Source organism: Stegodyphus dumicola, chromosome 4, assembly GCF_044657685.1.
Source record: "Stegodyphus dumicola isolate Sdum_Otavi_A_Nest chromosome 4, ASM4465768v1".
NCBI classification, from domain to species: Eukaryota; Metazoa; Arthropoda; class Arachnida; order Araneae; family Eresidae; genus Stegodyphus; species Stegodyphus dumicola.
This window is the reverse complement of record NC_140771.1, coordinates 25,931,642-25,945,964: the sequence shown is the minus strand read 5'-3', so window position 1 is coordinate 25,945,964 and position 14,323 is coordinate 25,931,642. Positions and strand designations below refer to the sequence as shown.

Sequence of the window (14,323 nt, the reverse complement as noted above, 5' to 3'; positions counted from 1 at the left end):
ATGGCATAATTAATTCATAAAGTAACTGAAATTGCAGCCAGAATTACTATAGATATTTTAAGACGAGCATGGCAAGACACTGATACCTCCAACGCAGTTAACTAACGAGTATTAATATATGCGAGATAACTTGACATATTTTAATTTCTATCAAAATGGGCAAACTGTAACATAATATCCACAAAAAATGAATTTTGGAGAATTTATGAGAGTGCAAATTTTATTAATTATAAATCTTTATACTTTTTGAGAAGCCTCTCTTAACAAAAATAAAATAGTTTTACTATATGTTGCAAACCTGAAGGGAAATGGAATCTTTCATATAAAACTTATGTGCGAAAAATCTAAAAAAAAGCAACAGAAATAAGCATCATATTTAAAACTGTACAACATTAAATTTTTCTGAGGATTCCTCTCGAATGATGCAATAGAACGAAATTTTGGAATTAAATTCAAGCGCGAGTGTAATTGAAAGTTTTCGATAATTGAAACACTTTTTACTCTGTCGAATTCAATTTCCGCTATTCTACAGAATAAATTGAGTTTTCTTGAGGAAGTATATGAATGGCAGTGTGTGATGTAAGCAAGAGTGATTTGATTTTGTTGGAGTGTCATATGAAGCTCAGAAATAATAAGATATATCGCTGAGATTGAAGAATATGGAAGAAATAAAATGAAACGTTTTCCAATTGTTTTTAATCGTACTATCCTGTAATACAGACGATATAAAAAACATTTTTGAAACTTTTCATTAGGAATGGGACGAATCCTAAATTTTCTCAAACTCTTATCAGTAAATGTTCTCGAAGCTTTCGGATCCTTCATATAAAAACAAGAAGAACCACTACACCACGAAGGCATGCTAAGAAGGCGGAGAGATACCCTATATACTCCCCCTTTTAAAGAGCGAGTGGGGATTAGGGGACCCAATTGCCAAATCCTGGTGGTTTAGATTCACCATCCACCACCCTTTTAGTTTGGGCGCCACTGTAGAGACATTAGGTTAATTGAAGCAGAAGAGATGAAAAATGAGCAACTCCCTCGCCGGGAATCGAACCACAAACCTCTGGAATACGCTCCCAGCGTGCGGACCACCTCATCACGAAGGTATGCTAAGAAGGCGGGAGAAATACCTTATAATATCATGTGTGTAGCTTAAGAAAATTTCATCTGCGCTGTATAAACAAACAAAGAAACAAACAAAAAAGGAACTGACAGGGAATTATGCATAAGCAACAGATTTTGAATTATTGAAGGAATTCATATATTACTTACATTTTTACTTACATTTACGTAACTATCATACAAAACGTTCCTGAATTATTTCATGCTACTTGAAATATGTCGTTGCATTAATGCGTTGTTGTAAGAATTCAGCGATGAAATATTTTTTCTTTTAAATTTCGTAGCAAACTCTTTCAAAATAGGCACAATGTTTCACCAATTGAATAGTGAACCTAACAATCAAACATGTCAGAGTTTCAAATACAAGAAAGACAGTTACGATGACAGCAATAACAGAATGCGATGCAGAATACATAGAGAGTCAATTCCCGGTGACTGGGAATTGACTCTCTATGTCTGGTACAGAATAAAACTGATGCTAAAAATACAGCCAGCTACGTTGTAAAGACGCACAAACATATGAAAATAATTTATTACGAACTCAATCAAACTCATGCTCGAAAAATCATGAATAAATTTGGACTAATTTTCCTAAGACAGTTTACAATAAAAATTCTATTTCTGATAATATTTTAAGGTACTGTTTTATAGACTATTCGGTTTCTTTCGAAACAGGCAACATGAGATGTCATCTGAGTTTTCCCTGGGATTCCCAACCGCATATCTTACAATGCCAGATGACCGTACCAATCATTTACATCACTAGAGTATACGCGATGTATGCAATAATTCTGTTCAGTCTCCCCCACTTAAAATGACTAGAAAAAGGCAGAACATCCAATGCTAACCAAAACTGTCGGCACTATCGTAAAGAATACGAGATTTTTCTGAAAAAGAAGATATGAAATATCATATATGCCTTCGGACAGCATTCGAACCACGTATGTATATCAAGTGAAGAAACAATTTCCTACAAGTGAGGATAAAAAAGTATTATGGAAACTGACAACTGGTATGTATACTTCTGTAACTTGGCTAGCAACTGAATTCGGAGATTTTATTAAAAACATTTCTTTTTGAAAACATAAAACATAATATTTTCCAATCCACTTTCATTAAAACTTTATTAAGAAAGATATGAAATTCTCTTACCAACGTATCTGTGTATTCGATGAGTTTGTCTTCATCGATGGATTCCTTTCTAGCCTCTTTTAAAAGGTCTTTTAGAAAATTCTGAAATAAAGACACTTTATTAATAAACTAGAAAAGACTTCATCACTAGGTACATTTTGATATGTTTTTTTATTTCTTAAATATAGATTAATAATAATTGCAACAATTTTTTAAATACGAAGTACTCATCGCATTTTCAGATTATGACTGATTTTAGTGATATTTATAAATTTAAAAAGAAAAATGGATTTTCAAACAACAATTCGTTTACATTAAAAACATCCGAATCTATCGTTAATAAAATTTTGCGATATCACAGTGACATTTTATATAATGAAAGTGGGACAGATATAATTTACAGTAAAGAATTTAATCTGTGTTCTTTGATATTATGAAACAAAATCAACTGTAGTTATACGAAAAAATTGGAATTAATTTAAACGCAATTAATGAAAACATGTGCTTTTTATTCTAATAACTAAGGGGAATATTGACAACGACTACTACGATAATTAGAAAGGGAAGATCGTTGTTTGAAATGCTATTGCAAATGCCCTCAATTAGCTGAAAGTTAAAACTTCGGAAATAAAATAAGAATAAGGATAAAAAATGCATGAATAGTTTTAATAAAATTCCATATAAAAATATACATTTTATTTTCGATAATATAAAATAATAGTTAATGTGTATGAAATAGATTAATTACCGATGACTGTATTCACGCTCGTGAAAGCGCGGGTGTTTAAATGGGAGACACAAATATCTTAGCCTTAGAAGAGCTAAGAAAGTATGCTGTCATCTGTAACTGCAATGTTAAGTTTCATAATGAACTCTCCTTTTTGTTTAAAAATATATAAAGAAATTTGAGGCAACCAATTCTACTTGCTCACAACTCTTCTTAACATCTACAAGCCTCACTAGGGTCTTATTGGATGAGAAACGGGTACTTTGAACCCTATGAAACGCGTTGATTGCATGGGCATTTTTATGGTTTTCTAAATATGTAATATGAATACGAGCCAGTTTTCATCAGAAAGTCCTTCACGAAGGGATCTCCCCTTAAACCAGATAGCTCTGGAATGTTTCATCATATTCTTTAAACGAAAAGGCTCTGTAGAATTTTGAAAAGAGGATGATCTCTTGCATTTGAACTAGTCAGAATAACACCGGAACGAACTGTATGAAAACCGACAATCATATTTATAAATCCTGACTTATATTTGTAGATACGAAAGCCTATCCAGGTCGGGTTAAAGTCTAATGATTTTTTGCATTAATTTAGATAAGTGTTTCAGTATCAATGAGTGACGTTCATAGACTTTCTGGTCTAAAGATTTATTGTATTGAGTGTTCTATCATTTTTTTACCTCGATATCGGTCTCCGAAGCAAGCAGCGCTTCAAAAGGAACTGCCGGATTGCTGACTTCACATTTCTGTAATTAATTCTAATAAATAACAATTGTCTTAGCTTGTTGTCGTTTAAGCGTTTCTCTTTGTTTGTTGATTGTTCCTCCCATTTCTTAAAATACTTCCATAAAATGGAGAAAATTTTCTTAGGAACATTTACTCATAGGGATAATTCAGAGTGAAATTGTCCTGCTACGAATATCTTACAGCTTCTGTCCATCTAAAAGCAATCTCCTATTATGAGCTGACTCCTATGATACGCTGACTATTGTGAAAATTTTCAGCTAGGTAACAATAAAAGATACAGAACTGCCCAATATTTAATTCCTATTAACGTTCCATGTAATGAACATGAAATTTAAAATCCGGTACAAGGTGTTAAGAATTATTCACTATGTTACAACTCAAAATTTCCTTCAATACCAAGAAAATTGCGAATAATTTGTCTATAGAGCTATTCACGACCCACGATTTTAGTTCTGGCCCTTTAATCTCAGTTTTCAATATCCTGTTGCGTAGAGAAACTCCTTAGAACATATTTTTTAATTCTTTAATAAATTTCAGAAAATCCGTAGCATTTATTCTATAAGAAAAAACATTTTGACTAGAACATCAGCATGTATAACACAGTCATTCATTGGGCCAAACAAGTTAAATACCTTGTAGGTTTCTTGAGCAAAGACCTACACGGATTCCTCTACATTACATGTAGTATTTCTAAGTTTCACATTTCATATAACTATTTTGGAGATTAATAGCCCCTTTGGTGCTAAAAACCTAAATATAAATGTAAAATGTTTTTATATTATATGTAGTATTATTTGCTCTTTATTAAAAAGGTAATTTGTAATGCGTTTAAAAGCTATAAATTGTTACGTATATTAATTTTCTGAAAATATAATGTTATGGTTATAAAATTATGATAAGATTTGGTATAGCTCTGTTAAAACTAAAAATATACAGATGAAATTAATTTGATTGCTCGCTAATATAGGGACGCAGATTCACATCTTTGTCTCAGCTGACAAGGTGCTTAGGCACTGCTCTGCCTATGCTAGAGAGCAGCACCTACCTGTCACCATATCGAATAAGTAGATGTGATCTTTTATCGGCCTTCCACATTTCCTATTTAAATTAACTTATCAATCCTTTGTTAACAATCCCAGCCTCCCGCATTACTTATAGACATTTTCCTACCGCACGACAACCACAGCCCTACGAAATGGGTTGACAATGTTATGTCGAGTCCATGAAAGGCATCCGGAAAGGGATCTGTCAGTTTTGAAGAGTGCACTCGACTGGAGAGCCAATGACATTAGTTTCCTCCATTCCGGAGAGCCGCTTTTCGAGGATGAAAGGCGCCGGCTAGAGAAATGGACACGCCACAGAGAAGTTAGTGATTCCATTATATTTGAAATACGCACTAAATATCCAAAAGAGGCTAATTCTCGCTCACTGCATCGCTAGTTCTGAAACTTCTCAAAATAATTTGAGTTGAAGGCTATTTAATTTATTCTTCTCTTCGAATTTTCTCATCATCAAGCAAAATTATGCTTATCTATATGCTCAGTTCCTAATCGATTTGAATGAAAAGGGATTTGGTTTAGTAAAAGTATCATTTGCAGTTTTAGGAGCATTTAAAATGCATCAAATACCCAATTTTCATTATTAATTGCGTTAATACATTTGTGTCCTGTAACATTTGAAAAAAAAAATGGTTGATGGAAAAATGGGGAAAAAACGCAATGCGAGAGACAAGAACTAATAGTAGCGATCAATTGATAATTTTTTTTTTATTGACACATTGCTATGTAACTTAATTGCACGTATGTTGTTTTTATAAACATTGTATGATAAGAAACAATGCATTCTAACTACCGATTTTAAGCGAGTTTGAATGTACGACATTGTTCAAGTTTGTATTTGTCTTCAATGTTATTTATACATGTAACTTAATTTTTTCATTTTCAATAATGTTTAATGTTTCGTTATTTACAGTGCGTCCTTTATCTTTTGTATTACTGATTTAATTAACTTTCTTACTGATTTAATTTTCATAACCCAAAGAAATTATTTCCTGAATTATAAATAATTAATTATGATATAAGTATTCCTTTTCTTGCGTTTTTAACTACCTTCAGATTAACAGTAATCCTAAGATAACTATGCAAAACGCCGAGGTATTAACCCTTTAAATCGACTCCATCTACATGCAACTTAGTTATCATGTAACGTATCGTATGTTAATGAACCAGTTATTACGATTTTGATTTTTATCATAACTATTCCCTACCTTGACTGTATTTAAACTGAAGTTTTTGAATAATCTTGGAAGAAGACAGCTTCTGGCACTCCCGTTTGCTGTTAATTTTACTCCAACTCTACTTAAAAGTGATTCCGACTTTGGCATTTTCACCCTCCGATGCTTTAAACTTACGCGTTGGAAAAAATAACTGAGTCACCGTATTTATTATTTTACTGAATGTGCAGTTTAAGACTACATTACGTGGATTTGAACTTTTATTGCTTAATTTAATTTAGCCACAATAAGTACTTTGGGACTATTTAAAACGTAGCGATAACTCGCTACGATGTCTATAAAGGTAGGCAAGATTTAACTTTCCCAGATACAATAGCAAACCTAGAATGTATTCAACAATACAGACATTATTATATATTCTGTATTTAACATGTAAGCTATAAATATTGTGATTCTGAAATGTATGGACACGACATAAATTACAAACGTATAGTTAAAAGTGCCTTTCAGTAATTATGTAACTAATTATTGTACAGGATGCCGTAGTGTATACGGAATCTTACTTATTCTACGTTATATTGTATTAAATGGGATGTAAATTTGTTGATACGCTGTAAATGTGTATTATAATAGCTCAGAATAATCAAAATTAATCAGTTCTTCAATACAGAAATCTTCCACAGAGTTGGAGCAAATCTCATCCCGAAATGAGGGCCTTCTCTGGCGGCATCCTGTCTCGCCCTGATTATTATCAGGATGCATGGGGGCAAGATCTTCTTCGGTGTCTGCCAACTTTCCTTTGATGGAAATAATTGAGGAATAAGTTGAGAGCAGATCCATCATCAACTTATTTACAAATAATTATTTTCTTTTTTTCAACATCAATAAATGCATCAAAAATGCCATCAAGAAACTTTTTCAGATTTTTAAATTAATGAAAAATTTGAAAAGGGTAACAATATACACGAAAGTTTCGCTTTTAAAGCGAACCCTGTGGTGTTTAGAGTTAATCATTCCAAGCGTTTCTAAATACAAAATTAAAAAATAAACGCAGTTATTTGATTTCTATAGATGATTTAATTATTTCAATGAAAAACGGACTGTCTGCACCAAGATGGATGACTTCGTGAAGAACTCTTTAAACGAAATGCCGCGTATCTGCATCATACGTAGAAAAATCGCTACGCAAAGAGTCAATACTTCCCTTTAGAATCGAAACTTGGGCGATAATCAATGAACCCTGCTTAAAATGACCACTCACGGTGATAGATAATTTTATAATTTCTATCTTCTGTACAGGTGATAATTCTGGAGAGGTAATGCTCAATACCAGTATTTATTTATGTTGTCAGAAACAATGATCATTTTTAGAGACGATCCTTTTAAGATTTCACAGTATATCTTGTCTGTGTTTCTACATAAATGCTATTTAGTTACAAGCGGAGAAAGGAGCTAATCACTTTTAATCCTGATTGAAAAGTTAAGAGACTTTTTTTTTTTTAAATTGCATGATTATATACTCAAACATTTAAATTTCTTATTATGGTTTAGATTAACGAAGATTTCTGTTTCGAAAGCCTAACGAAGATTTTTGTTTCTTAGTTAAGGATAATGAAAAATAAAGAAATTGCTTAGGCATTTTGGAGTAAGCATATTCTGAATTTATCCAGTCTAGTTTGCGAAAAAGAATGTCTTTATTTTAAAAGTTTTCTCTAAGAAATGAGCAAACATTTGCGAATTACATATATCAGTCATTCTGGAGTAAGAAGATCATGATGTAGACTAATTGCGTGGTTTATGGACGACCCCACGCAGCGATATAAAGTGCTCTCCCAGCCTCTCCTAACCGTAGCTATCTCGTAAGAATTCCCAGTTCGGAATATTTAGATTTAAGCTTCCGTTTGCAGATTTAAGATCAGATGCAAATTTGGTTGGACTTGATCGTACCCAAAGCATAATATTCCCATTCTGGAATATTTGGAATCGCGGATGTATATGGTATGTGGTTTACATCGGCTTCGGTTACATGAAACGCATTTTAATTCAATTTTGGGAAGGTAATTTTCCGAACTGGTTCAAATTTTATTGCTGTTCTGAAAATTCTTTTCTACCAATCGCCCATCAGAGACGACTTACGATCACTTTTACTTCAATATAAATTAAAAACTACTTTATTTCATAATCATATGATCGCTGCTAAATCCTACAGAATTGGAAAATTTATGCATTTTATTCTAATAAGAAACGCTTGCAGGACGTCCAGTAGTATCCAGAAATGAGGAAATAAATTTTCAAAGTATCGGAAAATCGGGAAACAATTAAACGATGCAGAGGTGCTTACAATCGAAGCATCTTTACTAGCATTAATACAGCACGAAAATTTTAATTAATAAACGATGTTTAAAAGTGATACCGTTCTTTATATTTTCCTTATTCTCGGCAGAAGACAAAAGAAGTCATAATAATGAATTGAAAAGATACACGTAAAAGTAAATACAGATTAATACTGTTGTAGATTTTCATTAATATTTGTAATTATCGGCTTATAATTTTTTTATGCATTTTATTATTTTTATATAGTTGTTAAGTTAGTAATTCAGTAACTAATTAAATAAACTTACATTTCGATTTAAATGTCTTTTGAATAGTAATTTTATGTTTATTATTAAGGCATTTTATTTAATTTTAAAATTTTGTCCATTTTGTTAATATGTACTTGTTTTACATCTAGACCTTTAGTTCTGAGTCGATTCACACTTGAATTGTAAAGATAACTTCAATGGAACCTGGAATATGGGCAAAAATTCTCATACCGAAACTGTTAGAATTTTTATTGATAAGTTGGCGATATTTTGGAAGCTTCAAGAAATGACTGTCCGCCTCTTTGATGATTTGATTTTTTCGTTCTCCTTTTTTATAAACAGGAAGTTGTGTAATGCCGTCAGTTAGGGAGTTTAGCAGTAGCAGTTAGCGGAAGACAGTGCGTTTTACACTGTTCCTCGCCATATAAGGAGATTTCCGCCTTAGCCTTCCCCCCCCCCGCCTTGAAGCATTTATCTTATTGTAAGAGCTGTTATTTATCTCAATAACGATTCGAGTCTTGCTATTCGTCCCAAGTACTTATTTATTTAAGGCGATCTCTATGTATCCGTAACACACTACAATACTGTCATTACCAATATGATCTTTATAGGCGATTTTTGTAAATATATGCTTAACCTTCTAGCACGCGCGCTTGGCAATTTTACATGAGCCCGCGCGCGTCGTATTTTTTACGACATCCCTTATTTTACCATTTTTGGCACGGAAAAAGACAGAAATAAGTGAATATTGATAATAAATTTGTTAGAAATAAAATATGAATCTTATTATTGCAAAATACACATGATATCACATTCAAATATAAGTAAATTATTTTTAAGTTCTTATGTTAGTGAGATGGAAATACAATGATGTATTCATTATAGAAAATTTAGCTGTCGGTGCCAAGGTTACAAATTTCGTTATTATTATTGCTATAATTATTGAGAGCAGACTTCTTGAGCAAGAATATTACATAGTTTACTTTTTATCCTGATAGCATAGTGCACATCATATTTTAAACATACTAACAAAAAATGTATTAACTAATTTACTTCAAATATGAGAATTTTAAAGATTTGTGAAACTATTGACAAAAACAATGAAAATTGATTTTGGTGAACATGTTATTTAGCTTGAAAGCTCATACTATTTCCTTTAAAAGTACTATCTCGTAAATTGCTCGAAAACGTATGTGGACATTTATATATTACCTCGATAAAATGTGACACGTTTTTCTCAACAAATATGCCTCACATATATATTTATTACCATCACATACATAGTATACATGTTTAATCAAAAACATTCAAAATAAAATATTAGAATTTTTTTACCTGAAAATTCACATTCAGTCTTAATGTTGCTCTAACTGAAAAACTAATTAAAAGAAATGATTTGGATTAAATATAAATACTATTTGAAATGCCGGGTTTTTATTATTTTAGAATATACTCAGATATATTCGCTAAACAAAAGATATTGTGCAGCCTGATAGATCTTAATATCTGATATCTTAAATTGTTCCTTGTACATAATGTGTCTATAAAAGTTTAGGACTAACATTTTAAATAAACTCCAGCAAACCTGTGAAATGATGATTGACGGTTCTGTAATTTCAGCTTGTGGTTTTAAAAATACCGTTTGCTTACGGACATTATTTTCTATGTACAGACATACAGTTAACATCTGCTGCCACGCATTTGAAAGATAAATAAATACATCAATAAAGGTTTTCTGTAAAGCAGCAAAAACAACAACGGAGACATCCGGAATACTGTGAAAAATATATGAGGGTCAGATTACAACGATTCATATTGTGTCATCCATCACAGTCACTTAGTTAGGTTAGAGAAGGTTTTCTACGATCACATAATCTTCAGTTTCAAAAATCTCAAGTAAAGACTTGATTAGGGAATATTTTTTTATTAGAAAGATGTATTTCACAAAGAATAGGTTTTTGAAAGGCAAATGTTGAACTTTATAAAGAAGTAAGAGATTGATGTTTAAAGAGAATAAAAACTCAAGTGAATAACTCGTTTTTGTTATACGACAACGTGCAACGCACAATTCCATTTATAAAGAAGTCCTTAAAAAAGAAAAAAAGTGTCACAACTATCAACCATTCTTTAATTTATCAGATTTGGCATCTACAGAACTTTCGCATCCCTAAGCTGAACTCTCATCTCAAATTTCGTTATTTTAATAGTACTGAGAATGTTCAGAAAACTGTAATCAAGCACTAAAACAATATCCCAAAAGATAAGTTCTGCGAAGAAATCAAGATGTCGCACTTACGTACCAAGTATTGTTTAGATTTACAAGAATTGTTTACTGAAGGCTAAGAAATAAGAATTTGATTTATTCAATTTTCATTTTTGTACTAACTTAGACCTAAAATTTTGAGAAAGTGCTATGTATGTACAAAAACGAGTCATCTGTAATGTAACTGTAATGCAATTGTTTCTCTTAAAACAATATGTACAATAGTGCTTTCCTAAATGGCAAGTTCGTACCATACTTTAAAGCGTAATTGTTTTGCATTAGCCAGAAGTTTCAAATTCTAAGAAGCGGCTTTGTGTTTTATTTGCTAGGTACTCCATAATAGCTAAAAGTCATAAATCGTTTGTTTTTAAGAACTATATGCCTTCCATTATGTGTAACCCATATGAACTTAAGTATCTGATTCTGGAAGATAAAAATCTTACAAAAGTAAACGGTAATTAACATTACGTGGTGGTTCGTCAGGAACTTAAAGATCCACAAGATCTCGAAAATATTCAAGAACATTTAAGTTATGAATGATGTCGTTGGGGGCCATTTGGTCCTAGAAAACATTTAGACGCAGTTGTAAGGACGAGGAAGGAAGGACGTCATTGTACAATATCGTATAAGAAATTCGCTGCAAGTGTAGAAAATTTCGGTTTTATAACACAATAATGGATCGAGGACATGTTTATTAGTCTCCGTCTTGAAGTAGTTTCAAATTAAATAACCAGAGACAGCTCAATAAAGTGATCTGACTGTTTTGATGGCCCATAGCATTTTTATTAATGGCCCAGAAACAATATCCAGTTATAGTAATGGAGATCTAAATGTATAGGCTTTGGTCCATTCTGCTAAAGCCATCATACAAGGACCTTTTATTATAAAAGAAACATGGCCAAATGATCCATGCCATACTGTCTTTTTGTGCTCAGAAGAAGAATATTGAGATAGTTCTTATGGATGTTTTGAAGCCTAGTATCGACAACGTTTTTTTTTATTAATATTATTACTTCTTCATAGTAATAATAGAGTACTGCATGAACTAAACATTCATCTCACTTAAATTCACAGCTGTACAAACTATGGTGGCAACCACTGCAGTTATAATATTCGAGGGGTATTGGATCTATTCATGTTAGGAAAACAGTTATTTGTTTTAACCATACTACATATGGTACTAGATACATCCTTAAAACAATGCTGAAAGTTTTATAAAAATTATCTGTTAGATATAACATAGATTAAATGTCTCTACAATTATATTCATTATTTTTAAAGTACAATTAAACATAAGGAGACAATCAAGCTGTCAGTGATCACTGTACTAAAATTCATCGGTTAAGGGGGGTGTAAAGTTAAGCTCAATTTTGCATAATCTAAACACTGGGCAAACTTTGTAAACTGCCGGACGAATTGTGGTCTCTTCTTTACCTTTCAATGCTAAGTAACTACAATATGAAACAATTAAAGAATTTATTTGAAATTCAACTGGAAATTACAAAATTTTTAACAAAATTTATTTCTACTGTTTGTGATCGGACAGAAAACAATGGATCAAAGTATTTAGTTTAAGTTTAAAACCTATTAACCTCGCCATGCTGTTCTAAGACTATAAATTGCAATCACAAAAAGCTCACTAGCTGGTAGCAATAACGCTGATGGCTTGGTTTGGTTGGTTTATTGAGATTGCTGCAAAGCACACTATGGCTGTCTGCATAAGGGGAGGGATTAGCCTTCCTGGAGGACTTCCTAAGCGAATTGGCTAGTATACACGTTTTACATGGGGTAAACCAAGAAAATGTCCATGCAGCTAGCCAGTTGGTTTAAAATGTCGGAACTACCAGTGGTTCTGCGACTTTACCGCTCGGGCGCTGGTGGTCTAGCGCTGATGGCAGACAATAACATAGAAGTTTTTTCCATGGTAAGCGTATGTAGCCAAACCACTCTTTGCTAAATTTAGATTCTAGCTTCTACAAAAAACCTCATTTACATATTCTGGTGATGTAAATGAAACAGTCGAAATGCAAAACAGATTTTTAATTTTAAGAAATAACAAGTTACATTTAAGAAATAAGGGTTATTGAAAATAAAATTTACATGGACAAATGGCCATTAAGACTGTTAGTTGTCAGTAACCTACGAGTTGACAAGCTTCAGTGTGGATTAGTGCAGTTTGTCGCACAAAGGTAGCTAGCATTCACCAAAGTACATAAACAGACAGGGAAAAAAAAAACTGTAGGCTAGTGTAAAGTAACGCATAAAAGACTTAAAAAGACTGATTTTTCTAAAGTTAACATGATTGAAAAGTATAGTTTTTGAAAACTAACTTTCACTATCTTACCTTGTTAAGCAAAGCATTTTTATGTTTGAAAGATATAGAAAAGATCTTTAAGTAGATTAGCTAAAGCCTCTATTTTCTTACAGGAGGGATTTTATTCGTAACTGAAAACAGCAACGTATCTTACAAGGTATGCAAAGGAAATAAAAATTAATTGAAATGAAATAAAATGGATTAAATGAAATTAAAAAAAAATAAAGAAGGGAATAAAAAGTTTACCTCTTGACTACCAATTTAATTCGCTTTTCTAGACTGCTAAATCAATTAAGACGTTCCTTATTTCCGTTTGGTAGATTACTTGTAATTATTCCTGTATTATTGTTTTCGTCTTTAACAAATGAAATAGTGGAGAAAAAATAAATAAAAAATGATCTCAGTGTAAAAAAATTAAACAAATTTGATGAGGTGGTAAGGTAATTTTTTAAGGTCATTTATGAATTAATGAAATCAGTTGAATTATAATCGAAGACTACACTATCATTAAAATATTTGTTTTTTCATTTAGCAATTAAAAAAGCCCGGTTTATGCATAATCTAACTATTATAATTCGAAAAAATTGACATACTATTCGATTAATAATTAAATAGTTAGAATTCTTCATTGTGCAAATGACAGATAAAAGGCAATCACACTTCCGAAACAGTAATAACATTATATTGAAGAGAAGATGGAAGAGTTGAACCTGGGACTTTTGAGAATGAGCTTGATATACTGACTGTTACATTATTACAACATACGTTCATAATCTTTTACATAATAGTACATAATTAAGTTATTATGTCAGTTACTAATTTTTAGCATGGAAATGGCCCACAGACTGATTTTCAAATCAGAGATGTATCATGAGAAGGCATTATAAAAACTAAACGAGCTTTTAAACTATGAGTTCACGAAAACTAAATCAAGTGCTTTTAAATTATTACACTATTTCTTTATTTTAAATTAGAGAACAATTTTATCTAGAACCACGTTTTAAATTTATACAAGAAAAGAATACGAAAATTATCTTAAACCAATGGAATTACCTTGTTTCATACTGCAATACAGCGAAACATTAGGTCACAAACAAATTGTTTGAATAAAAACTACCCTGGTGACAAAACACGAATGTCAATCATAAATGATTTTCAAAAGTTTTTTGAGGTAGTTTCTGACACCACATTAATACTCA

General features: G+C 31.8%; 1 protein-coding gene across 2 annotated transcripts in view; it reads right to left on the bottom strand.

The window, feature by feature from the left end:
* Positions 1-14,323, bottom strand: part of Cbp53E (Calbindin 53E) — a 479,040-nt gene that overhangs the window by 91,054 nt on the left and 373,663 nt on the right. For both annotated transcript variants that reach the window (XM_085814625.1, XM_085814624.1), the window contains exon 6: positions 2,278-2,358. In XM_085814625.1, coding sequence (XP_085670751.1) covers positions 2,278-2,358 — 81 coding nt within the window. The remainder of the gene's footprint in view (positions 1-2,277; positions 2,359-14,323) is intronic.